The sequence below is a fragment of the Prionailurus bengalensis genome, chromosome X, assembly GCF_016509475.1.
Source record: "Prionailurus bengalensis isolate Pbe53 chromosome X, Fcat_Pben_1.1_paternal_pri, whole genome shotgun sequence".
NCBI classification, from domain to species: domain Eukaryota; kingdom Metazoa; phylum Chordata; class Mammalia; order Carnivora; family Felidae; genus Prionailurus; species Prionailurus bengalensis.
This window is the reverse complement of record NC_057361.1, coordinates 38,679,942-38,707,601: the sequence shown is the minus strand read 5'-3', so window position 1 is coordinate 38,707,601 and position 27,660 is coordinate 38,679,942. Positions and strand designations below refer to the sequence as shown.

General features: G+C 46.0%; 1 protein-coding gene across 1 annotated transcript in view; it reads left to right on the top strand.

Moving 5' to 3' along the window:
• MAOB (monoamine oxidase B) overlaps positions 1-27,660 on the top strand; it is a 114,065-nt gene that overhangs the window by 64,001 nt on the left and 22,404 nt on the right. The window contains exons 4-7 of the mRNA XM_043571257.1: positions 18,326-18,430; positions 18,980-19,071; positions 25,197-25,338; positions 26,966-27,115. Coding sequence (XP_043427192.1) covers positions 18,326-18,430; positions 18,980-19,071; positions 25,197-25,338; positions 26,966-27,115 — 489 coding nt within the window. The remainder of the gene's footprint in view (positions 1-18,325; positions 18,431-18,979; positions 19,072-25,196; positions 25,339-26,965; positions 27,116-27,660) is intronic.

Sequence of the window (27,660 nt, the reverse complement as noted above, 5' to 3'; positions counted from 1 at the left end):
TCAGATTTCAAAATGATAGTCTGGTAACCCAAAGATGATAATTGACATCTGAAGAATGACTCATTTGGAGAAAAATCCTTTGTTTTTAGAAGTCCTTATTTCTTTCTTTCTCCTTCCTTCCTTTCCTCCCTCCTTGCTTTCTTTTTTTTCTTCTCTCTTTTCTTTCTTTCCTCTCTCTCCTACCTCTCTCTCTCTCTTTCTGTCTCCATACCTCCCTCTGTTTCTCTCTCCTTTTATATTGTACTGTGTCTATACCCAGGTTACTAAGAGCTTTTTCATCATCTCATCACTCTACACAGTTTAGGGACATCAAAAGCATTTGGATCATATCTTTGAAAGACCAGGGATGCACCTGTCGTCTGGCACCTGTGACCCCAGGGAGGCTACAGTTGAGCTAGGAAAAGGGTGCATTTGTTGGGGATTAGCTGAGCTGCTCTCTGAGGCTGGGGTTCAGTGTCTGGTCCTGGAGGTTCAGAGAGGGCTTGGTAGAGAAGGTGACCGATGAGCACCTGCCCTGACAAGAGGGTGCTGGGGTGAGCAGTCGGAGACTGGTTTTTCTGCTGGTAAATCCCAGCATGACAAGGGATGCTGTGAGAGTAAGAAGCTTCATGTTTCCTCCCACCAAGTCTTCTGTCGCTCACACAGTGGGATTCCCCTGCAGGGCCTGGAGAACCTCCCTTCGTGGGAAGCTCAAGATATGACATCTGGCGATACCTTTCACGGAAGGAAGAGCGTAGGGACGGTAGCGATGATATTAGTCAGTATTGACACACTTACTCTGCGTGGAAATCTCTTCGTGGAGATGCATATACATCATCTCACTCGTCGCTGGCAGTGACACCGTGACATTGGTTCTGTTTACGTCCACATTATAGAGAAGTGTGTTGGGGAGGAAGAATTTCCTCCGACCTTCAAAGTCCTTCTCTCTGGACCAGGAATCAAAGAGACACGAGACAGATTAACAGGAGAAAATCACATCTAATAGGCGTGCTTCGACACAGACGTGGAAATTCCAAAGACACTGAGGCAACATGAAGCTTATAGGAGCTAAGGAGAAGGATAGGCGTCTGAGGCCACCCCAGAGCCCCGAGACTGAGATTCTTTAGGCCTTGCTACAGTCTCTTGTGCCCCTTCCAGTGAAGGGCTGTTGCAGGAAGTTCCCCAGGAAGCAGGGTCTGAGACAGAGATTAGCACGCAGGAGGGGATAATATTTTTCTGAGGTGCTCTGGGAATCAACAGCTGTGGATAGGAGGGAAGGAGCCAGCGGAGGGAGAAGTCAAACTGTGACGCAGTCTCAATGGAAGCCTCAGCCAACCCCACAAGGGATTCTGAAGATGGGGCGACCCCTCAGAGCTGTCCTGAGTGGGGCTGCCCAGAGAAGGCGGCCTAACCTTGGACAAAGTGGGGTTTTTTGCAGCTGGGGTAGTCTGTGAAGGAGGCGAAGAACCAAGGGCTGCCTGCCAGGAATAATGTAAGCAGCCGAAGAAATAACTCCCTTACTTCCAAATGGGGATGTGGGCAAGCTTATCACAGCATCCGCCACATTGACCACTGGGTAGACCCCTCTCCTTTTGAGGAATTCTAGGCCAAGCTTTACTTTTTGGGGCTTCCGTAGACCTTGCCGCCTGGCTAACGGGTTGGCTCTGGGCAGAGACGCGTAGGAGTGTCTCAGATAAGATAGATGCTGACCGCGCTCTCGGCGAAATAGCCCCCTTTCCTCCAAAGACTCCGGGTTTCATCAAGGGACGTTATAACCGTGGTGCGGTCATTCTCTGCTTCCGTGAACCTGCCTCTCCCCAACTAGACTTTGGAACTCCGAGAGGCTGGGACTGTGTCTTACTTCATTTTTGTATCTTCAGAGCATTACATGGTGGCTGTTTCATACCTTGTGGTTAATACATTTTTGCTGAATGAAAGAAGACATTGCCCAAGCGTCAGCAGCACTTAAAATTATGATGCTTAAAAATTATTCCTTAAAAAGGAATGAAATTCTGATACACGCCGCCAACACTGGAAAACATGCTAAGTGAAATAAGATACAAAATCCGCTTAAAGAGTTATCTAGAATAGGCAAATTCAGGGCGCCTGGGTGGCTCAGTCAGTTAAGCAACTGACTTCAGCTCAGGTCATGACCTCACGGTCCGTGAGTTGGAGCCCCGCGTCGGGCTCTGGGCTGACGGCTCGGAGCCCGGAGCCTGCTTCGGATTCTGTGTCTCCCTCTCTCTCTGCCCCTCCCCGGCTCATGCTCTGTCTCTCTCTGCCTCAAAAATAAATAAAAACATTAAAAAAAAAAAATTTAGAATAGGCAGATTCATAAAGACAGAAAGCAAAATGGAGGTTAGCAGGAATGGAGAGGAGTTACGATGGCAGAGAAGTAGGGGGAACCCTGGACTTTCCTCGTCCCTCCAACACAGCTCTGTTGAGGTCAGATCACTCAGAACGCCCAGGAGATCACTCTGTGGCGTGGCAGAAGGATCTCCACAGTTGGAGGGGAGCAGCTCGGCAGGTGCAAGGTGGGTGGAGGTTACCAGGATGTGATGGGAGGGGGAAATGAGGAGATAGTATTCAGTGGGTATGAAGTTTCTGTTTGGGATGATGAAAGCATTCTGCAAATGGATAGTGGCGATGGTTGCACAACATTGTGAATGTACTTAAATGGGCTCAGCTAATCTATGCTTCTTAAGACATTCTAGGGCTCCTTTTCTGGGTGCTAACCTTCCTCACCCTGAGTTCAGAAGTTACATCAACCATCAGGTTTTTTTTTTTTAATTTTTTTTTAACGTTTATTTATTTTTGAGACAGAGAGAGACAGAGCGTGAACCGGGGAGGGTCAGAGAGAGGGAGACACAGAATCTGAAACAGGCTCCGGGCTCTGAGCTGTCAGCACAGAGCCCGACGCGGGGCTCGAACTCACGGACCTCGAGATCATGACCTGAGCCGAAGTCGGCCACTTAACCGACTGAGCCACCCAGGCGCCCCCCCTTTTTTTTTTTAATTCCATCAGTTTTTTTAAAGCCACTTCATTAAAATAGAATTCACAAAGTATGCAGTTATCCCGCTTAAAGTGCACAATTCAATGGTTTTTAGTCTATTCAGAGTATGTCAGTTTTTACTGGTGGATAACATGTCTACAGAAAAGGAGACCTCCATAAAGGTACAGCTGGATGAATGTCCCCAAAGCGAACACAGCCATGAAGCACCCAGACCAAGAAACAGAACATGATCAGCCCCCAGAAGCTTCCGCACGCTCCCATGCTGACACTATCCTATCCCCAGGGATAACCACTATCACGACTTCTGTTACTTCGGGAGATTAATTTCGCCTGTTTTAGAACTTTATACAAACGGAATCTTCCAGCCTGTCATCTTTGCCTCTGGCTTCTTTTGTGCATTTATGTCGTGAAATTCATATTTGTTACCGTGGGTCATTGTAGATCATTCCCGTTGCTTTATGGTGTTCCACTGTGGGACTATAATTCAATTTAGTCATCCATACTACGATCCGAGGACATTTAACATTCTCGTGTGTTGTTTGGAGAACATCTTCCTGGGCATCAAGAAATGGGCCGTAAGGGGCGCCTGGGTGGCGCAGTCGGTTAAGCGTCCGACTTCAGCCAGGTCACGATCTCTCGGTCCAGGAGTTCGAGCCCTGCGTCAGGCTCTGGGCTGATGGCTCAGAGCCTGGAGCCTGTTTCCGATTCTGTGTCTCCCTCTCTCTCTGCCCTTCCCCCGTTCATGCTCTGTCTCTCTCTGTCCCCAAAATAAAAATAAACGTTGAAAAAAAAATAAATAAAATTTAAAAAAATTTTAAAAAATTTTAAAAAATTTTTTTAAAAATTAAAAAAAAATAAAATAAAATAAAAAATAAAAAAAGAAATGGGCCGTAAGCTACGCACAACATTCAGCTTTAGTAAACATTGCCAAACGGATTTGGCAAGTGGTTAGACTATGTTACGGTCCCATTATCTAGGTGTAATACTGTCATCACACTTGTAATTTGCAAAATTTTGTTTCGTGTTTATTTCTTTTTGAAAGAGAGAGAGCACGTGTGTCGGGAAGGGGAAGAGAGAGAGAGAGAGGGACAAGAGAGAGAGGATCCCAAGCGGGCTCCGCACCATCAGCTCAGAGCCCAGTGAGAGGCTCGAACCCACGGACCGTGAGATCGTGACCTGAGCTGAGGTCGGACGCGTAACTGACTGAGCCACTCAGGCGCCCTGTCATCACACTTTTATAACCTCAAATTCCCGCACTCTTGGCGAAGGACCCACGGGGGCGTGCCAGGCACACTCAGGATTTTATGCAAGGTGGCCTGTATGCGTGCCCTTGACTGGAGAGATTCCATGGTTTTCAACAGATTTGCAGGGAGGCTCTCGTCCCAGAGAAGGGCAAGAACCCTGGCATTGTGATGGCACAGCATTTTGTGTGAGCCAGGACTTCTCCCCAGAAAGCTAACGCTGCCGGGTAGTCATCCTATTTTTGAAAAGTACATTATTCACGGCCAGAGCATTCTGGAACTTTGCTAGTGCTGGCACATGTTGGGTAATGCGTCGTTCAGAAATTATATGCCCTCAATAGAGGGATGGTATTTATTGGGATATTTTAGATGCCTGTGCTATTTGGTCAAATACACGCTTGTGTGTCTACTAATTCAAAGACTGAAAAAAATTGGCACAGGGAAACAGATTTTAGCTGCGGGCATAACTCTGCTTTGGAAACAACCTCTTGGCTTCAATGGTGTGTCCTTGATGGTTTGCAATGTGATATAGCTGGAAGTGGCTGATGTAAGCAGCACGTGATTAAAGGCACGAAGCTTCATGCCTTTCCAGGGATGCCTGACTCGGTCGGTGGAGCGTGCAACTCTTGATCTCAAGAGTTGTGAGTTCGAGCCCCACGTTGGGTGTCGAGGTCACTTAAAAATAAAATCTTTGGGGCGCCTGGGTGGCGCAGTCGGTTAAGTGTCCGACTTCAGCCAGGTCACGATCTCGCTGTCTGCGAGTTCGAGCCCTGCGTCAGGCTCTGGGCTGATGGCTCAGAGCCTGGAGCCTGTTTCTGATTCTGTGTCTCCCTCTCTCTCTGCCCCTCCCCCGTTCATGCTCTGTCTCTTTCTGTCCCAAAAATAAATAAACTTTAAAAAAAATAAAATAAAATAAAATAAAATAAAATAAAATAAAATAAAATCTTTAGGCCAGGGCAGCTGGGTGGCCCAGTTGGTTGAGCGCCCGACTCTTGACTTGGGCTCAGGCCATGATCTCCCGGTCTGTGAGTTCGAACCCGACATCAGGCTCTACGCTGACAGTGCACAGCCTGCTTGCGATTCTCTCTCTCCCTCTCTCTCTGCCCCTCCCTTGCTTGCTCTCTATCTCTCTCTCTCAAAATAAAAATAAATTTTTTTTGGTTAAAAAAGAAACAAAATCTTTAGGGGAGCTTGAGTGGCTTCATTGGTTTAAGCCTCCACCTCTTGATTTCCGCTCAGGTCATGATCTTGAGGTTTGTGAGGTCCAGCCCCACGTCAGGTTCTGCACTGATACGAGGAGCCTGCTTGGGATTGTCTGTCTGTCTGTCTGTCTGTCTGTCTCTCTGTCTCTGCCCCTTCCATGCTTGTTTGCTCTCTCTCTCAAAAATAAATAGACATTAGGGGCGCCTGGGTGGCGCAGTCGGTTGAGCGTCCGACTTCAGCCAGGTCACGATCTCGCGGCCCGTGAGTTCGAGCCCCGCGTCAGGCTCTGGGCTGATGGCTCAGAGCCTGGAGCCTGTTTCCGATTCTGTGTCTCCCTCTCTCTCTGCCCCTCTCCCGTTCATGCTCTGTCTCTCTCTGTCCCAAAAATAAATAAACGTTGAAAAAAAAATTTTTTTTTTAAATAAATAGCCATTTAAAAAAACCTCTCCGTCTTTCTCAGCATGCTTATTCTTTGAGGTAAACGTATGAGCGAATTTTGGAGACCCTCCCCTGTGGAACTCAGGGTCTGTCCCCATTGGCAGGTGTATTGACAACAGATTGTGAAGATAAAGAGGAGAAAGATATTGATTAGGCCTTTGGGGGGAGGAGTCACAATTTACAGCTTCCTACTCGGATCACTTTATGTTTTTTAAAAAAAATTTTTTTTAACATTTATTTTTGAGACAGAGAGACAGAGCATGAACAGGGGAGGGTCAGAGAGAGGGAGACACAGAATCAGAAGCAGGCTCCAGGCTCTGAGCTGTCAGCACAGAGCCCGACGCGGGGCTCGAGCTCATGGACCGCGAGATCATGACCTGAGCCGAAGTCGGCCGCTTAACCGATTGAGCCACCCAGGCGCCCCACACTTTATGTTTTTCAGGAGAAATTAATTTTGATTGTGTTCAGAAAACACTCAGGGCCCCTCTCCTAAAAACTGTCACACGGGAGGTTAGGTTTCAACATACGAGCGGTGTGGGAAGGACACGAACATTCAATTTCCAGTCACCCGTCTATCCATCCGTTCCTCCATCCAATCATCCAAAGCTTGTCAAACACTGATTGGATATATAACGCTCTTAAGCGTTATAGGAGCATGCAGATGATGGATTCCTTTCCTGAAGGGACCGGAAAGAGAAGAGATACCCACTCGGAACACCTAGAAAATGCTATCCAGATAACAAAGTGGACAGGTGCTGGCCAACACAGTAGGGGCCCAAAATGGAGTGAACTTTATGTTTAGTGCACTGATTGGGGGTGAGGTGAATTTTGGAAGGCTTCTAGAAGAAGCTGTCTTGTGCTGGGCATAGAAAGTAGTTTAAGCTTTGCACCGACGGAGATCAGAAAGCAACGAATCTTCGAGGGAAGAAGCGGCAGTAACGCAGGGGTGACGACGGGCTGCTAAGATCGGGGGAACTTGTCTCCCTGACCAGAGCACAGAGGCCATCTCCTCGGCAGTCACCTCCAGAAACAGACTCAGGTGCCTGGATTTGTTCCAGGGAGCAAGGGCGCATCCCAGTAGCAGGGATGGGATGGAGCTGGCCTCCTTCCTTTCCCTTCTGAAGTTCAGGAATACGCCCATCTCAGGACACTGTTCCCTGCCCTCCCAGAGAGTCCCACGGTTCTCTGTCCTTTTTTATCTTTTCCCGCAAATGTCACCTTCTCAGCGAGGTCTTCCTTGACCACCTTATTAAAATTGCAATCAGTGGGGCGCCTGGGTGGCGCAGTCGGTTAAGCGTCCGACTTCAGCCAGGTCATGATCTCGCGGTCCGTGAGTTCGAGCCCCGCGTCAGGCTCTGGGCTGATGGCTCGGAGCGTGGAGCCTGTCTCCGATTCTGTGTCTCCCTCTCTCTCTGCCCCTCCCCCGTTCATGCTCTGTCTCTCTCTGTCCCCAAAAATAAATTAAAAAAAAAAACGTTGAAAAAAAATAAAATAAAATAAAATTGCAATCAGGGGCACCTGGGTGGCTCAGTCGGTTAAGTGCCTGACTTCGGCTCAGGTCATGATCTCACGGTTCCTGGGTTCCAGCCCCGCGTTGGGCTCTGTGCTGTCTCTCAAAAATAAATAAGCATTTAAAAAATAAATAAAATAAATAAAAATAAGTAAATAACAAAAAGTTAAAATATAAAAATACATTAATTAAAAATTTTTTTAATAAAAAAAGTTTTAATCAAAAAAGAAAAGAATCTCAAGTGGTTACTGGATCGAACTGGCCTTCCAGAGACCTTCTTTAAGTGAACTGAGCAGAGGCTCATAGAGCAGAGACCTAAGTAAGAGCTTGAGCCCTGAATACATGAACCCGAGGTTAAATTCTATTCCCACTGCATGCAAGCTGTGTGACCTTGAACAAATTACTCAACCTCTCTGTGCTTCAGAACTCATTTGTAAAATGAAACCTACAATAAGCAGCTTACGCACGGAGTTGTTGTGAGCATTAAATTAAATACTTTAATGAAAACTGTTAGCCCTGTGGTGTTTAATAATTATAATTAAGAGGCTGGGAAGCTTCATGATCAAGAGTAGTAGCCTTTGAATGTCTGAATTTATATCCTGCTGCTGCTTATTACTTATGAGACCTTGAGCAAATGGTCATGATTTCATCCGCCTCAGCCTCTCCTTCTGAAAGGGTTGTTGTGAAAATTAATGAGTCAGTACAGGCAAAGTGCCCAAGAGAACAAGGCCTGAACAGGGTACACACTCCGTGTTAGCTGTTGTCTTACTGTTTGTTATCATTATTCCTGCAGGGTTTTGCTTAATATCTTAGCCGTCACCACCCCCATTTCTCCCTGCATGGACGGTTCCAGGCCTTTCGCGTGCTATCGTGCTGCTGGCTGGTCCCAAAGACCTTGCCATTGTCTACCCGCTCCCTCCAGCTTTCCCATGTGGTGATGTAATCAGAAGACAGTGTCAATGCCAGCTCACGGTGCTTAGAAATGTGAACTCAAAGGGGCACCTGGGTGGCTCCGTCAGTGAAGCATCCGATTTCGGCTCAGGTCATGATCTCACGGTTTGTGGGTTCAAACCCCACGTCGGGCTCTGTGCTGACAGCTCGGAGCCTGGAGCCCGCTTCGGATTCTGTGTGTGTCTCTCTCTCTGCCCCACCCCTCCCCCCCGCCTCAAAAATAAACATAAAAAAAAAGAAATGTGAGCTCATGAACAGAGGAAGAAAACCATTTGCTAAGTAAAGCTTATAGGACTTCCTTCCTCTCTCCCCCACGGGCAAGTAAAGCTTGGTCCTCCAAATTTGTTTATGGCCTAAGCATAGTCCTTGCCGATAGCTATAAAAGTGACTGAGTTCTGGAGGGCTGGGTGGCCTTCTCTGGCTCCCCGCAGGGAAGGAGGGCAAGATTCCCATGAAGAGCAAGAGAAAACCCCCTGAGAGGAAAAGGTCACTCTCAAGGAGCTGGATCTAAGAAGAGCCAGGCCACCTGTTCCTACTGGCTGAGACTGAGGTCAGTGCTGGGAATAAAACGGCAGAGGGACTTCCCTGATGGGACAGAAATCAGGATGCAGGGTCTTTGCCTCCAGACAACAAGAGCAGGACATCTGGAGCATTGAGAGTGATATTAGTGATGTGGTGTCGCTAAGCCAGCCTGTTTCTGAGAGCTTCTCACCTGCTTTGGTAGGTGGGGAATCCAGAAGGTAGATTTCAGATGTCTTTCCTGAGTCGGCTGAGGCTCACAGACTACAAAATAGGGTCACGTGATCATTAAGTCAGTTGCTTTTTTTTTTTTTTTATAATGCTCATTTATTTATTTTGAGAGAGAGAGAGAGAGAGCAAGGGAGGGGCAGAGAAAGGGAGAAAGAGAATCCCAAGCAGGCTCTACACTATCAGCACGGAGCCGGACTCGGGGCTCAAACTCAGGAGCAGTGAGATCATGACCTGAGCCGAAATCAGGACTCAGACCCTTAACCAACTGAGCCACCCAGGCGCCCCTGAACTGTTTTTCTTAACACAAGCACTGACGGCATAAATTTCATTTAACATCTGCTTGGAATATTGTGTTTTCTTTTTCTTTTGTTTTGAGGCATATTTTGATTTACCATTTGATTTCTTATTTGACCTGTTGCTTGTGCAATAGTGTGCTGCTTAATATTTACATATTAAATATTTAATATTTACATTGTCAATTTTCCAGCTCTGTTTTATTGTCGGTCTTTAGTTTTTGTGGTTGGAAAATGTACTTGGTATGGTTTCAGTCTTCTTAAATTTATAATATTTGTTATGTCTCTTTTTATGTGATTTAACTGGGGGATTCTTCTGTGTGTACTTGAGGAAAATGTGTTTTCAATTTTTCTTGGGTGGAATGTTTTGTGTATATATATATATATCTTTTAGAACCAAGTAAAAAGTCTTCATGCCAAGAATTTTCGATTCTAAGAATTTATCCAAAGGAGGTTAATCAAAAATATGGATGTGGATGTATGGGTAAGAGGTGGGTGGTTGTGTAAATGATGGGACATTTATCATGATCACAAAGCCATCAGCAACATCTGTTTAATGAGCACATTTTGTTTGCTATGTATAAACTCACTTAATGCCTATAAAGTCCCTGTGAGATGGGCACCATGATTCCAAATCCACAGTTAAGAGAACATAAATGTCAAGCGACTAGTAGTCACATAGCTATGAAGTTTCAAGAGTCCTTTTAAGTCAGTTGTGTTGGCCTCTTAAAAGCCATCCTGTGTCCCTTGCAGTGCTCTTCAAACTTTTACATTCTTTAAAAAAATTTTTTAATGTTTATTTATTTTTGAGAGACAGAGAGACACAGAGTGAGTGGGGGAGGGGCAGAGAGAGAAGGAGGCACAGAATCCGAAGCAGGCTCCGGGCTCCGAGCTGTCAGCACAGAGCCCCACGCGGGGCTCGAACCCACAAACTGCGAGATTATGACCTGAGCCGGAGTCGAACGCCCAACTGACTGAGCCACCCAGGTGCTCCCAAACTTTTACCTTCCTAAACATGAAGAACTTCAAGTAGCTTTTGCCCATGTGACTCTGTCTATCTTTACTATGTTAGAAATTAAAATTGAGGATTGTTTGAATGTTAATTCACCGAAAATAACAATAACCCGATTACTGTCTGATATAACATATTTGTACGAAATGCATAGTTTCTAAAACAAAAAAAAAAATGCGTGAGTGGCATCGATTTACATTCTGCATATCTTTTTCACGTCTGCTTAATAGCCGAGAGCTGGATCCTCGTATCTGTGTTGGCATTCAGTCCGTTGCAGCGTGTTGTTTGGGTTGAAATAAATAAAGGAAGTCTTCCTTCACGTGTGCTTGGAAAAGGGAGACCCTCACAGACTCTCTGAATGTACTTTAGGGAGCCTGAGGGGGTCCTTGGATCACAGTTTGAGAAACTCCTGGTCTCTGCGTGGTGTGGAATGTTACGTAATCATCAAGGGTAGAATTGTGAAAATACATGAAAGAATGCAAGAAACATAGCTGAAATGTTCATACCCACTATAGATTACTGCTTGGTGGGATTTCAGGAATACCTACGGTTTCTTTATTTTCTTTGTCATCTAAAATTCCTGTAGTAGAACACACACACATATACACATACCTATGATGTGTCACATCAAGCATGGTTCCTGGGATTCACCTTCCCCCCACCAGCAAGATGTATACCTTTCAGCCCTGTCTTACCTCTCCACGAGCACTCATCCTGCATGAAGTGACCCCCAAAGAGCTTGGACTGCTCTGTACCATGTGTTTGCCGCTCACTTCGCTCCACTGTTTCTTCTAGAAAGCCCGTGAGACAACGTGCCTTGGTCTCAAATCCTTCCTCATGGTGCTTGCTACGATGCTTACTTAATTTCTATCACGGGGTGGGGCGCCTGGGTGGCTCAGTCGGTTAAACGTTCAGCTGCTGATTTCAGCTCAGGTCACGATCTCACGGTTCGTGAGATCAAGCCCCGCGTTGGGCTGTCTGCTAACAGTGCGGAGCCTGCTTGGGGTTCTCTCTCCCTTTCTCTCTGCCCTCCTCAGCTTGTTCTCTCTCTCTCTTTCTCTGTCAAAAAAAATAAATAAACAGGGGCGCCTGGGTGGCTCAGTCGGTCGGGCATCCGACTTCGGCTCAGGTCATGATCTCGTGGTTTGTGAGTTCGAGCCCCGCGTCGGGCTCTGTGCTGACAGCTCGGAGCCTGGAGACTGCTTCGGATTCTGTGTCTCCCTTCCTCTGTCCCTCCCCGACTCGTGCTCTGTTTCTGTCTCTTAAAAATAAGCAAACATTAAAAAAATGTTTTTTAACGAAAACAATTTTTTAAATAAATAAATAAACCTAAAAAAGTTTTTCAATTTGTATTGCAGGGATTTTGATATTAGTCACCAATATATACTTACTGGCTGGTGGATGGCTTATGATGATTTGCAAGACATTTCCCTTCCACTCCCCGCTACACACACTTGTGACTGTGACAGAAAGAGATAAAGCCACAAGCAGATGGAACAGTCACCCCTTCCATGGGAAGAAAAAACCACCACCACCAAAAAACCCTTAGGACCAAGATGGAGGGAAAGAAAATAGTACTCAGCCAAACAGTTGAGCTCTCTGGGGGTTTTGTGTGTGTGTTTGTCTTCAGCAACACTTTGGTTCTGCCAGAAATCACCAGCGCAGGGTTGCTGATGTCCAGGGCTGCTCCTGGGAACATAAAGACAGTTGTTTCAAAGTCTGAGAACTCTAGAGACGCCTGGGGGGCTCAGTCGATTAAGCGTCCGACTTCGGCTCAGGTCACGATCTTGCGGTTCATGGGTTTGAGCTCCGCGTCGGGCTCTGCGCTGACAGCTCAGCCTGGAGCCTGCTTAGGATTTGATCTCCTTCTCTCTTTCTGCCCGTCCCCTGCTCGCGTGCTCACCTTTTGGGTGAGGGTAGAGTTTCCGATCCCCTTCGGCCACACTGAGGAGTCTAGGGAGATGTCTTTGTTTCCCAGTCTTGGATGCACTCTGCCCCTGGTAGGTAGCCTGACTTGCTCCTTGAATACTGAAGTTCCGTCCCTCACCCTCTTTCTTTAAGTACCTTGTGCGCATGGTGGGAAGGGGGTCAGGGGCTGGCACTCCTCTCCTGGCGGGAATTGGCAACAGCCAGAGTAGGTCTGGGCTCAGTGGCAGACTTGAAAAGAAGAAGGTTGGGGCGCCTGGGTGGCTCAGTTGGTTAAGTGTCCGACTTCAGCTCAGGTCACGATCTCATGGTTCGTGGGTTCGAGCCCCACGTCAGATTCTGTGCTGACAATTCAGAGCCTGGAACCTGCTTCAGATTCTGTGTCTCCTCCTCTCTCTGCCCCTCCTCTGCTCGCACTCTCTCTCTCTCTCTCAAAAATAAAATAAACACTAAAAAAATTAAAAGAAAAAAAGTAGGAAGTTAATAATAGTGTTAAGAAATCTGCTCTACACTGAACGTGGCTCCCCCAAATTCACATGTTGAAATCCTGACCCACAATGCGAAAGCATGAGGAGATGGGGCCTTTGGGAGTGACTGGGTCCTGAGCTGGAGCCCTCCAGAATGAGCTCAGTGCCCTTATAAAATTATGAGACCCCAGGGAGATAGATCCCTTGTCTCTTCTGCCATGGGAGAACACAGCAAGAAGACCGCCATCTATAAACCGTGAAGCGGCCCCCACCAGACACTAAAGCTGCCAGCACCTTGATCTTGGACTTCCCAGCCTCTAGAACCGTGGGAGAGAAATATCTATGGTACTTTGTTACGGCAGCCCAAAAGGACTAAGAAAAAAAACCTAAGTACAAACGATCATTGTGGGAGTTGAGGACGTTGGGTGTCGAGCAAATAACCAGTTCAAGGTCATACTGCTGAGATGAACTCACCTGTCCATCGCAGCAGTCCCCAGGCATGCGAAGGTTAGGTCACGACAGTAGCAGCTGCAGCAATAGCAACACAACATTTATCGAGAACCTCCCGCGTGCCGGCCGCCGTCCAAAGTGACTTACGTGGCTCAACTCACTTCATTGTCGCAGCACATCCGTGAGGAAGCTGCTGTCGTTCCGTTTTACACACGGCTAGACTGAGGCCCAGAGAGGCTAAGCAACTTAACACAGCTGGTGACTGGCAGACAGACCCATCACTTGACCGAGGTAGGCCAACTGCAGAGCCCATGCTCTTACAGCTGAGATCCCAGAGGGTGACACAGAATGAGAAGTACGCGAAGCTGGTGCAGTGGAGACAGTGGCAGATGAATGGTAAACGGAGAGCTCTGGGACACTGAGAAGGCTCCCTAACCCAGCCGTTTAAGGTAATCTGGGCATACTTCCTGGAGGAAGGTGATGCGGCCAACAGATGTTGAGTTGGAAAGGTTGCCATCTGGGGCCCAAGGAGATTAAGCAACTCACTTGCTCTGTGTCAATCAACTCAGGAAAAGGCAAAGCCGGAATGGGGACTCAGGCGTCCTTTGTGGAGAGTGATCCCGTGGGTCGGTCACGGATCTCCACTATGTTCTGTGTGCTGAACACTGATACAGGCATAAGGAGAGGTTTTAAAAAGTCAGCATGTAAATTGTATGATGTGGTAGAAGAATTATATCCCAATAAAGCTGTTTTTTTTTGTTTGTTTTAAGTCAGGATACCTGGAACAGCCAGAAGGTGGTTCCTTTTTGTTTTTTAATCTTTTTTTAATGTTTACTTATTTTTGAGAGAGAGCAAGAGAGAGACAGAGCATGAGCGGGGAAGGGACAGAGAGAAGAGGGAGACACAGAATCTGAATCAGGCTCCCGGCTCTGAGCCCTCAGCACAGAGCCTGACGTGGGGCTCGAACTCACAAACCGCGAGATCGTGACCCGAGCCAAAGTTGGACACTTAACTGACCGAGCCATATGGGCACCCCACTACTTTTTTTTTTAATTTTTAACTTTATTTTAGAGAGAGAGAGAGCACGAGCAGGGGAGAGGGCAGAAGGAGAGAGAGAGAGAGAGAGAGAGAGAGAGAGAGAGAGAATCCCAGGCAGGCTCCATGCACAGCATGAGTCTTATGAAGGGCTCAAGCCCATGACCCAGGAATCATGACCTGAGCCAAAATCAAGAGTTGGACACTCAACCAACTGAGCCACTCAGGCACCCCCCAGGAGTTGCTTCTAAATATCATTCTTTTGCTAAAAGGAATGAAGTCTCCTTGAAGAAACAGCAGATCGTAGGGCTGAGGCAGAGTTAATAGAAGAAGAGGCCGGAGAATCTTCCAGTGCCAGAAGTCAAGGAAGTGCTCAAGAAACAAAAAGATGGGGTCATTGCAAAGGACACAAGAGCCAGCCTGAATGAGCTCCCTGTGGACACGAGTGGAACAATTTGAACAACAAAATAAATAATACAGTATTAGATTACAATCCAGAGTATGAAGTAAACATATGAGTCCATAGTGATGCAAATAGGTGATTGAACAAATAAATAACAAGGGGGAAAGAGGCAAATCTTCCTTAGAGAAGAATTTTAATTTTTTTTAGCGTTTACTTATTTTTGAGACAGAGGGAGACAGAGCATGAACGGGGGAAGGGCAGAGAGAGAAGGAGACACAGAATCCGAAACAGGCTCCAGGCTCCGAGCCGTCAGCCCAGAGCCCGACACGGGGCTTGAACTCAAGAGCCGTGAGATCATGACCTGAGCCATGTCAGACGCTTAACTGACTGAGCCACCCGGGCGCGCCCCCCCCTCTCCTATCTCCTCTTGGGGTTGGACTGAAATTAGCGACTCTCTTCCAAAGGACAGAGCGCGGAAAGGGGAAAATGGTAAGTTTACAGTGGAGAAAGCGGACAGGAGCCACCCTTAACCAAGGGATCAAGATTAGTATCATCCGTGGTAAGTCGTGTGCTTCTGAATGAGGTGATGAGAAGGGCGCTTTGCAAGAGAGTAGTTCTCATCACAAGGAAAAACCCAGTTTTGTCTTTTTTTGGTGTCTATATAAGGCGATAGGTGTTAACTAAACTATGTAATCACTTCATAGCATATGTAAATCAAGTCATGAGGCTGTACATTTTAAACTTCCACAGAGTTATATGTCAATTATATCTCAGTAGAACTGAAAGAAGGAACACCTGCGTGGCTCAGTCAGTTAAGCATCCAACCTCGGCTTGGGTCACGATCTTGCAGTTTGGGAGTTCGAGCCCCGTGTCGGGCTCTGGGCTGACCACTCAGAGCCCGCTTCAGATCCTCTCTCTCTCTGCCTCTCTCCCCCCTCTCTCTTTCTTTCTCTCTCAAAAATAAATATTTTTTAAAAACTGAAAGAAGAGATGTAAACTTAACAAACCAGAGGTAACGGTTATGTGACCACAAATTAAAGTTACTATTTTGGGGGCGCCTCCAGAGGCCCAGGCAGTTAAGCTTCCGACTTGGCTCAGGTCATGATCTCGCAGTTCGTGGGTTCAAGCCCCGTGTCAGGCTCTGTGCTGACAGATTAGAGGTTGAAGTCTGCCTCAGATTCTGTGTCTCCCTCTCTCCCTGCCCCTCCCCTACTCGTGATCTGTCTCTCTCTCTCTCTCTCTCTCTCTCTCCCCCTCAAAAATAAACAAAACATTAAAAAAATAAAGTTACTATTTTGTTTTGGGTGACAATAAAGAAAGCGAGGGGCAGGAATTGACTGGCAAGGGACAAAGGAGAACTTTCTATGGGGTGATGGGAATGTTTTCTATCTTGATCATGGTGGTAGTGACATGGGTGCATACATGTGTCAAAACTCCCCAAATTGTACATTTAAAATGGTTGCATTGTATGTAAATTATGCCTTAATAAAGTTAATTAAAAAGTGTGATGGTTAATGTGTTAACTTGGTTGGGCCACAATACCAATATTTGGTCAAACACTATCCTAGATGTTTCCATGAAGGTATTTTTAGGTGAGATTAACATTGAAATCAGTAGCCTTTGAGGGGGGGGCGGTGCCTGGGTGGCCCAGTGAGTTAAGCGTCTTTCTTCAGCTCAGGTCATGATCTCATGGTTTGTGGGTTCAAGCCCCACGTCAGGCTCTGTGCTGACAGCTCAGAGCCTGGAGCCTGCTTGGGATTCTGTGTCTCCCTCTGTCTCTGCCCTTCCCCTGCTCTCTCTCTCTCTCTCTCTCTCTCTCTCTTTCACACACACACACACACACACATTAAAAAATTAAAAAAAAAAGAAATCAGTAGACTTTGAGTAAAGTAGATGAGCCTCCATAATGAGAGTGGGCCTCGTCTAATCAGTCGAAGGCCTTAATAGAAAAAGACCACGGTCCTGGAAGGAAGAGGAAATTCTGCCAGCAGACAGCCTTTGGGCATGAAGTGCAGTTCTCTGGCTCTCCAACCTGCTGGCCTCCCCTGCAGATTTTCGACTTGACAAGCCTCCACAATTGTGTGAGCCAATTTTTTAAAATAAATCTCCTTCTCCACACCCTGCCATACACACACACACACACACACACACACACACACACACAGTGGTCTTGGTTCTGTTTCTCTGGAGAACTCTACATAACACAAGAAGAAAAGTAAGCCTGCATCATAAATCTTCCCTGAGAACTTTACGGCCTCGTCCGAAAGAGAAGACCAGCATGACCACAGAATGAATACAAGAATGAGCACAAAATGTCTTCTAATTTCCCAACTCATTTCTCTGCCTACAAAATCAGTGTGAGATGAGTCTTTCCTGACCGACTCAGAGTTACCGTGACATTTTGGCTGACCATGGACCTTGAGTTATCCCACGTTGGGTGAAAGATGATGTCAGAAGCACAGCCTGACTTCTGACTCAGGCTTTCAGGTTAACCCAAGGTGCTTTTTGTGCGTGTCCCCAACTGCCATTGGGTTAAACTTCCCAGAGATGATTTACAGGCTGTCTTATCACTAATCTTTGGAGAAATGTGTGTCCTTTAACTCTGTGTTGAGGTGTCCCTACGCTGCTGGGAGAACCAGGTAGTACAAATATGTTCCCAAGAAAGGCTTGAAATTGTCTCTTCTTGGAGCACCTGGGTGGCTCAGTTGGTTGACCGTCCAACTTCGGCTCAGGTCATGATCTCACGGTTCATGGGTTCGAGCCCCGTGTCGGGCTCTGTGCTGACAGCTCAGAGCCTGGAGCCTGCTTTGGATTCTGTGTTTCCCTCTCTCTCTGCCCCTCCCCCACTCACACTCTGTCTCAAAAATAAACATTAAAAGAAAACAGAAATTGTCTCTTCTTTATTTTTTTTTTAATTTTAGATGGGGTGGGGAGCAGGTGGAAGGAGGGAGAGAGAGAGAGAGAGAGAGAGAGAGAGAGAGAGAGAGAGAGAGAATCTTAAGCAGGCTCCACACTTAGCATGGAGCCTGACAAGGGGCTCAATCCCATGACCCCGAGATCATGACCTGAGCCGAAATCACGAATTGGACGATTAACCAACTCAACCACCCAGGTGCCTCTGAATTGTCTCTTCTTTCTGCTTTGACCTTGAAATTCCTCCGGGAACTCCTTGTTGACCTAGCACCTATGATTGCTTGGAAAAGCTTGCTGGGCTGTGTCTTATGGCTCTTCCTACATATGCTTACATCCCTACAATCGGTTTTTCATCTTCTTCTACCTTGTGTAACATTTATAGTTGTAATTTTCTGATCCTCCAGACCCATAGGGTCCCATCACTCTGAGGTATTTGCAAGTATCACTGGCAAATGAGATAACTTTTGGTAACCCCACTAATGTACCGGCATTTAAATTTTTCGTGGTAGGGGTTCTAATTTCAGAGAGAAACATTTTTATTGTTTTTTTTTGGGGGGGGGGGTTGGCACAAAATTTATTTAGGTAACAGAGCATTGAGCTGGAAATTTCTATGCTGAAAAGCTAAGTAGGGTTCTAAGGACACAAGGAATTAAAACGCTTAAGTGTATATCACAAATTGACAAGGAATTTGAGTGTTTTTACATTATAGTGAATGTTTAAAAATACCTTATATCTCACAGGGCAAATCATACCCCTTCAGGGGCCCCTTCCCACCTGTGTGGAACCCAATTGTGTACCTAGATCATAACAACCTTTGGAGGACGATGGATGACATGGGACGAGAGGTAAAGCTCACTAAAGCTTGTTTGACTGCATTTGTATTTTTCATAAGCTTAGTCCTTAAGAGAAGGAAGGGATTGTGTATCAGCAATGCCTAGCGTATGGCTTTGTACAGAAGGTATCTCCGTGCAGATTTGCGAAATGGGTCAATGAACCTGTTTCTACCCTCTAAACGAGTAAGACGTCCACCAGAGTGCTGGTGTGACTTAGTACGCCTGTCTGGTCCTGGTTAAAGAGCTAAATTTATGAATGCCGCCTCTAAAGGAGTAACTTGGTCATCGACTTTTGCAAGTGGCCCGATTTCAATGTAGCCTCCTCTGATTGTGCGGGGAGTGTTACCGGAAATTAAATATGGATCCGGTGGTGTAGACCGATAACAGGAACGCTACACAAACCGCTTTGGTTGGGCAGTAAAAATCCTTACTGGGAGAATTTGGAAAGCTTACATTTTCCTTCTTCAAGGTAGAGTTTTTAATACTATTGAGAGAGCTATTTAAAATGGAAAGTTACATTTGTGTTTCCCCCCCCCTCCCCGAACCCTTACCTGAGTGTAGATCCCCAGTGATGCCCCGTGGAAGGCACCCCTTGCAGAGGAGTGGGACCACATGACCATGAAGGAGCTGCTAGACAAGATCTGCTGGACAGAGTAAGACTCCCCACGCAGGCATTTACTCCGATCGTCTTTCAGGTTTATTTAGCGGCACCATTCAGTGGCTCTGGAACTGCTGTGTGTCTAAAACCACACCATTCGGCCCCATGGAATGCTGAGAAATCTTGGAAGTGGCTTCGGTCCTAAAGATGTGTAAACATCTTTAGAATAGCTATGAATCACAGAGGGGTTATTACCCCCCCAAAGTCCTCAGAACAGACCAGAATGTGCCACCATCTTTATGTAGAACAACTTATGGGGCGCCTGGGTGGCTCCGTCGGTTGAGCGCCCGACTTCAGCTCATGTCATGATCTCACCATTCAGGAGTTCGAGCCCCGCATCAGGCTCTGTGCTGACAGCTCGGAGCCTGGAGCCTGCTTCGGCTTCTGTGTCTCCCCCTCTCTCTGCCCCTCCCCCACTCACGCTCTGCCGTTCTTTCTCTCAAAAATAAATAAACATCAAAAAATTAAAAAACTTAAAACATGCAGGCCTGGACTAACCCTCCCCCCCCCCCCCGCCGGCCCCCTTTATTGAAAAACATGTAACATTGAAAGCAAGTATTCAGGACTCAGACATTTCCATTCTGGTTGGCAGAGCTGGGAACTGGATGGATACAAATTGTGGAGGCGATATAGACAGGCAACATGGAGAGGCCTCCCTGCTCTCCCACCCCAGGAAAAAAGGAAGGGGTTGTAAGGATCCAAGCACATGGTGAATTTGTAAAAAAACAAAGTAAGAGATACAGAAGCCATGTTCAGGGAGACTGTCCTCCCATGCTAAACGGCATCAGTTGAGAATATGTTTGGTTCTGGGGTTGATGTCTTCATTTTTTTTTTTAATGTTAATTTGTTTTTGAGAGAGAGAGTGAGCAGGGCAAGGGGAGAGAGAGAGCGAGACAGAGGATCCCGAGCAGGCTCCGTGCTGACAGCAGAGAGCCCAACGCGGGGCTTGAACTCACAAACTTGCTGAAACCAAAAGTCAGACGCTCAAGAATGAGCCACCCAGGCACCCTTGATGTCTTCATTTCGTAGGCATTGGGGAGGGGAGCTGGACACTGATAACTGAAAATGAGAACAAGTTTGTAGGAATATCTGAATCTAAGATATGGAAGCAAGAGACATAACATTTATATGCTTCTTGAGAGAGAAATTCAGCTTTGTAGAGTTTAGCTTAAAGGACAGAGAGGGGCGCCTGGGTGGCGCAGTCGGTGAAGCGTCTGACTTCAGCTCGGGTCATGATCTCACAGTCCGTGAGTTCAAGCCCCGAGTCGGGCTCAGAGCCTGGAGCCTGCTTTGGATTCTGTGTGTCCCTCTCTCTCTGCCCCACCCCCACTCATGCTCTGTCTCTCTCTGTCTCAAAAATAAATAAAAACGTTAAAAAAAAAAAGGACAGAGAAAAGAAGGAGATTCAAAGCATTAATTTTAAAAGGGAAAATTTATGTGTCCCAAAACAAAAGATTGGTTAAATTAATAATGGGGCACCCCAAAGCTAGAATACTCTGGTCTTTTAAAATCATGTTGTAGGGGCTCCTGGGTGGCTCAGTGGGTTAAGTGTCCCAACTCTTGATTTCAGTTCAGGTTATGATCTCGGAGTCCGTGGGTTTGTGTCCTGCGTCCGGTTCTGCACTGATGGTGTGGAGTCCACTTGGGATTCTCTCTCTCCTCCTCTGTCCCTCCCCCTTGCACGCATGCACGCACACAAAAGATTTTCTTTAATCATGTCGTGGAAAAATATTTAACGGCTTGGAAAAACTTTATAATATTAAACACATATATGATCTCATTTTTAAAGAGGAAACTATAAATGTAATGCAAAAGCAATAGACATGCATCAAAATGTTTTTAATACTTAATACTACAGTGCAAACATTGATCCATGTCATTAAAAATGCCTCATTAACTATCATATATTATGATTGCAGAATATTCCGTGGAAAGCAAGTGCTATCGTGCATTTATCCGTTATCTTCCTGATGGACATTTTGGTCACCTCCAGTTTTTCATAATTTTCATTATTATATAATATTCTGTTCGAAACATCTTTGTGCTTCTCCGATATTTTCAACCTTTGAAAACAACCAATTCTGGAATAGTAAAATCCTTTCATTATCATGAAATCAATGCCTATTATTAATGATATCTTAAAAAAAATTTTTTTTTTACATTTATTTATTTTTGAGAGACAGAGACAGAGCACACGTGGGGGTGGGGCAGAGAGAGAGGAGACACAGAATCCGAAGCAGGCTCCAGGCTCCGAGCTGTCAGCACAGAGCCCAACGTGGGGCTCGAACTCACAAACCGTGAGATCGTGACCTGAGCTGAAGTCGGACGCTCAACTGACTGAGCCACCCAAGCGCCCCAATGATATCTTTTTAAACGCTTAAGCTATTTACCAGGTTTTTTTGAGAATGCAGTTTGCAATACAACTTATTTTTATTGTAGTGCAATTTCAATATTTTAAATTCTATACATTAGATTTTCAAAATATAGTGAGGATTTAATTATCTGCATTTATTTTATAACTTCCATTACAAAACGCTTTTCATAAAGTCAGTAAGGTTTTTTCTTTTCCAAGAGAGCTTTGAAGCTCCTTGAAGAAGGCACGCATTGTATTTCTTTGGGATTATAGAGATCTGACTTTTTCTACCATAGGCCTTGGCCTAAACCCCCCATTCGTGAATATTCTAGGTTGTTGGTTGACAAAATAAAACACTCTGAGATACTAAGATTATATGAACACAAGGTAATTCTTAAATTTTTCTAGGCAAGATCTACGTGGTATCATTTTCTTGTTTTAAAGGAGATAATCCCCAAAATATCCAACCTATTGTTACTCAAACTAAAGCACAGTTATATGTTCCAAGAATAATGTTGATCAGTCTTCCAGTTATTACCATTTAAAAAGTGTTTTTCAAAAAAAGAAAAAGTACTTTTCAGAAACAAGTTAAATTTACAATGTGGTCAAGGTTATGTACATACACTTTCCAAAGCCTGTAAACTAAAAAAAAGTCCCAAAATGAAACCAGTATCTTATTTCCTCACCTTCTTATTTTATGAATTTTCCAAATTTTATATAATGTGTATGTATTTTTCATGTAGAAAAATATAATAACATTTATCTTCTAAAAAGTCAACAGGGCAAAGAACATGAAAAAAGCTTCCTTGACCTGTTCTTCTCATTTCTTTTCTCACTAAAGCTCCCAGAGCAAATCAAATAAAGGATTAGGAATGGCCTGGCCCTCCAAAGAGAATTACTTTTAGATCTCCCTCCATTTCAAACCAGGATTATTTGTCTCCCACCCAGTTGGCAACAATAATAACTAGAATCGCAGCAGTGTTTTTGTGTTTAATCTTGGCCGTCTAGCTGGGCCACTGCTAAATTTTAGTTATTTATTACTCCCCTTACTTCATGCCCCCCAAGTTCACTTACAAGTCAAGGAAGAAAATAAATAGGACATGGGGAGACAGCAAAGAATGTTTTCACTTTGAAGTAATATATTTTTTTTAAGTTTATTTGTTTATTTCGAGAGAGACAGAGACAGAGAGAGCACGAGCTGGGGAGGGGCAGAGAGAGAGAAAATCCCAAGCAGTCTCCGCCCTGTCAGTGCAGAACCCCACGCGGGGCTCAAACTCACCAACCGCGAGATCATGACCTGAGCTGAAATCAACAGTCAGACCCTCAACCGACTGAGCCACCCAGGCGCCCCTCAAGTAATATTTCAAACTAATGTCGGGGTGTTTGCTTTACACACATGCCACAAATTGCCTTTGCAAAGAAAGCCTGGGTCAACAATCGCCATCCCTTCGGTTATCCTGAGGAATCTTAGGAAACTAACTTTAAGCCGCTTCAACATAGATTATTGTACTAGTTTCAGGCTAATGGGACTGTCAGCTCATCATAAAGCATTTCGAGGCCTTAAAAGCATGAGGTTTGGAGCAGGTACGATCTGGTGTGAAGTCGTACCGTTTGGTGCACCTTTTAAGACATATTCACTAGCCTCTCTGAGATGCGGTTTTCAGGCTTGTAACCTGGGAGCAAATTGCTGTCTTATAGAGTTGTTACGACATTTCAGTGCAACAGGTTTGAAAACCAGGGAGTAGGGGGGCTGCCTGGGTGGCTCGGTCGGTTGAGCATTCGGCTCAAGTCACGATCTCACAGTTCGTGGGTTTGAACCTCACATCGGTTCTTGGGATTGTCTCCCTCTGTCCACCCACTGTCAACGCTACCAGGTGCCAAGCTCTGCTTCAGATATAAGCAGAGTAACATCATGCACGCTTTCTGTCAAAGCCAGAAGGGGGATTGATTCTTATTAAAGATGTCTCAGAGTACCCATCTGTACTAGTGAATTTTAGGAAGTGTTAGATAGGGGCGCCTGGGTGGCTCAGTCGGTTGAGCGTCCGACTTCAGCTCAGGTCACGATCTCGCCGTTCACGAGTTTGAGCCGCGCATCGGGCTCTGTGCTGACACAGCTCAGAGCCTGGAGCCTTGCTTCGGATTCTGTGTCTCCCTCTCTCTCTGCACCTCCACCCCTCCCCACCCCCGCCTCGCTCACGCTCTGTCTCTCTCTCTCAAAAATAAATACACACTTAAAAAATTTTTAAGGAAGAAAGTGTTAGCCATAACTGAGTCGTTGGAGTTACATGAGATCCTTCACTTTCTGGTATGCCTCCAGATATGATATAACCTTCCGCTATTGAACTGCCAGCCCAGAGCAAAAGTTCACCTCTCTATGCTCTGTTAATTGCTTTTTTCCCCTTATCCATCCTTTGAGCTTATCTTCCATGAGACACTAAAGTAACTGAATAAATAATCGCGACTATTTCTGTGGTTGGGACAGCACCCTAGCATATCCTTTGCACATTCTTGGTAATTTTAAAATAATGTTTAACTGATAACTGTTCATGCACTCAGTCATCCAACAAGTAATTGTTGAGTGCTTACTATGCACCAGACACTATTTTATTAAGATTCCTGTTCCCATCGATTGATATTATAATGGGGGACACATTATAATGTGAATAGAACACAGTGAAATTTAATTTAAGACAGCAAAAAGGGTTCTAAAGACACCACACAATGGTAAAGTGATAGAGAATGCCAGGGTTCTGGGTATGTGGGAGCTGGTGTTCATCTTCATGGACCCAGAAGAGTTCATCTTTCTGAGGAGACATTAGAAGAAGTGGAGAGGGGGGACACATGAGTGGTTCGGTCAGTTGAGCATCCAACTCTTGATTTCAGCCCAAGTCATGATCCCAGGGTCATGGGATTGAACCCCCGAGTCAGGCTCTTCACTGAGTGTGGAACCTGCTTAAGATTCTCATTCTCTCTCTCTCTCTCTCTCTCTGTCTCTCAACAAATGTTAAAATAAAAAAGAAGTAGAGAGGGTACAGAACAAGGTAGAAAAAGGAGGCACGGGCTAGGTCACTTAGGGCTTTGCAGGCAAAGGGGAAAGATCCAAATTCTATTCTGGTTTTGATAGGATGCCATTGAAGGGTTTAAAACAGGAGAAGGACATGACTTGATTTACACTACAGAAGGAACACCACAGTGGGGAGTGGGTAAAAAGCTTCTGGCTTTGAGTGTCGTGAATGGACACCAGGCAATGATGAGTGGAGGCGGAGAGACCAGTCTAGAAGAAATAATTACAGTACTCCTGGCAAGAGAGGATGCTAAATTGGCAGTGGTGAAGGTGGAGTGGTATAGCGAGAGACAACGTGACTTCCTGATTGAGTGGATTGGGGGGCGAGTGACGGAAAGAGAGAAATCAGGGTTGATTTCTAGAGCGTTGGCCTTAGCAGTTGGGTGAATGATGTTGCCTTTCACTGAGATGGGGACCACGGGAAGAGGAGCTGGTATATGGAGAGAAATCATGATAGCACCCCAAATGGAATACAAGCTGAGTCTCAGTAAGCCGTTTGGGGTAAGGGGAAAATAAACCTCCTTCCCCCAAGCTCTCTGATGTCCTGTATTATAATACTGGACTCTAGTGATGATTTCTAGTGACAACACAGCCAAACTGCGCTACAGTTAGCCAAGTAAGTTTATTGCCTGAATAATTTCCAGAGTATGAAGAAGATGCCCTCCCACGTTTGCTCATTGTGCTCTTGTTTCTTCCTGAGCAGATCTGCCAAGCAGCTTGCCACTCTCTTTGTGAACCTGTGTGTCACTGCGGAGACCCACGAGGTCTCTGCTCTCTGGTTCCTGTGGTATGTGAAGCAGTGTGGGGGCACGACCAGGATCATCTCGACAACCAATGGAGGGCAGGTACCCATCCATCCCCCCACCATTCCAGCAGAAAACCACCACGCCTAAATAAAAGATTGGTATCATGAATGGATGGTATTCACGATGGATGAAGCAGGAGGCAGGCTCGCGGACGTTGGAGCTTCACGATGGCAGCTCCGAGTGGCTTCGGTTAAGGGACAGCCTGTTCAGTACGCAGCGTGAGAGCCCAGCAGCCAATGTGGTTTTAAGTTTAGGCTTACCTCTCTACATACTTTTGCAGTCAGAAATGCACTTTCAATCTCAAACACACATACCACACAAAATTCATTCACTCATGCCTTCATTCATTCATTCATTCATTCATTCATTCATTCATTTCTTGCTTCCTGAGCCCCAGCATTGTGTGAAGCCCTGTGCTAGGCCCAGTAGGAAGTGAATTAGAGATCTTACATAATCTGCTTGGTGGTCAATTTCCTTCTTTCCCCTTCCTCATTCTCCCCCCACCCCCCCCCCCCGCTTCCCCTCCTCCCCCTCCTTCTTCTCTGAGTCCATTTCCTCTATCGCTTTGTCCCTCTCCTTTTCCTTCGTCTCAGACCTATTTGAAATAATCTTTTAAAAACTCAACTGAACCGCAAACCATAAGACACTCTTAGACGCAGAGAACAAACTGAGGGTTGCTGGAGAGGCTGTGGGTGGGGGGATGGGCTAAATGGGTGAGGGGTATTGACGAGGGCACTTGTTGGGATGAGCGCTGGGTGTTGTAGGTCAGTGATGAGTCACTCAATGCTACTCCCGACTGAGATCATTATTACACTCTATGTTAACTAACTTGGATTTAGATAAAATTTTAAACAAATGACTGAACTGAAAATTTAGGAGAAAGCAGTCAGCTCAACCGTGCGCACAGCCACGCAGAACATTCAGAAGCAACAGGCACCTGACCCAGGATGAGATCGGTAGCCTGCAACAGAGAGTCGGGTGGCCTGGGGGTAGCTGGGCCAGGGAGGTTCTCAGCCTGAGAAGCAAGGAAGGGAAAAACAGGCTTAAGTGCGCTCAGGCAAGCAGTGGCCCGGCTGCGACTGGAACTTCACCAGACCTGGCCACCCAACAGAACGATGCAGGTGGGACACGAGGCAGGGGCAGTGGCCGGGCAGGTGGGTACACGGGGGCCAGGCTGAGGATGTCCAGCAGAGGGTGAAGCCTGGGAATCCACAAAAAACAGTCACCTTGTTAGAAGGCCTGTAATTTTGTCCAAAGCCGGCAATCACTAGTTAGAAAACAATCACCAAAGACGCTGTTGGCGGGGGGCGCCTGGGTGGCTCAGTCAGTTGAGTGTCCGACTTCAGCTCAGGTCATGATGTCGCGGTTCATGAGTTGGAGCCCCACGTTCATGAGTTGGAGCCTGCTTCTGATTCTGTGTCTCCCTCTCTCTCTGCCCCTCCCCTGCTCGTGCACGCGCTCTCTCTCCCTCTCTCTCTGTCTCTCTGTCTCTCTCTCAAGAATAAATAAACATTTTAAAAAATTGTTTAAAGAAGACACTATTGGCAACAGCAAAATGCAACCTTTCGTGTGTCGCATAGAGATGTATGAGAAAATCTAGCAACTTAATAATTGAAACCCATTCCTATATTTCCTACCCATCTCTTGAGTCTCCTTTTCTCTGCAGGAGAGGAAATTTGTGGGCGGATCTGGTCAAGTGAGTGAGCGGATAATGGACCTCCTTGGGGACCAAGTGAAGCTGGAGAGGCCTGTGACCCACATTGACCAGACAGGAGAAAATGTCCTCGTGGAGACCCTAAACCAGGAGGTGTATGAGGTAACCAAGAGCCCTTAACTATGGGAAGTGGCCAGAGTCCCATTGATAACCAAAGCTTAAATAAAGCCAAGAATATTCCAGACTTTACAGACATTCCCTTTGCCAAAAGGGTGTGAAAGAAGGGAAAAGATATTGGAGAATATTGGAGGAGAGGGCAGAGTTACAAAATCATATTCGACCCTCTGTATTGGGCTCCTATGTAAGTAGATACCAAAGAAAATATTTATTTAATAAATATCAAGTGCCTTCTATGTGTCTGGCATTCTTCTAGGAACTGGGAACAGAACAGGGAACAAAAATAAAATTCTCTGCCCTCATGTGGCTTACATTCTAGTGGAGAAGAAAGGGCATAATCAAATATGTGGTTAAGATACAAAGTATGGGGGCGCCTGGGTGGCTCAGTCGGTTGAGTGTCAAACTTCAGCTCAGGTCACGATCTCGCGGTCGGTGAGTTCGAGCCCCGCGTTGGGCTCTGGGCGGATGGCTCAGAGCCTGGAGCCTGCTTCCGATTCTGTGTCTCCCTCTCTCTCTGCCCCTCCCCCGTT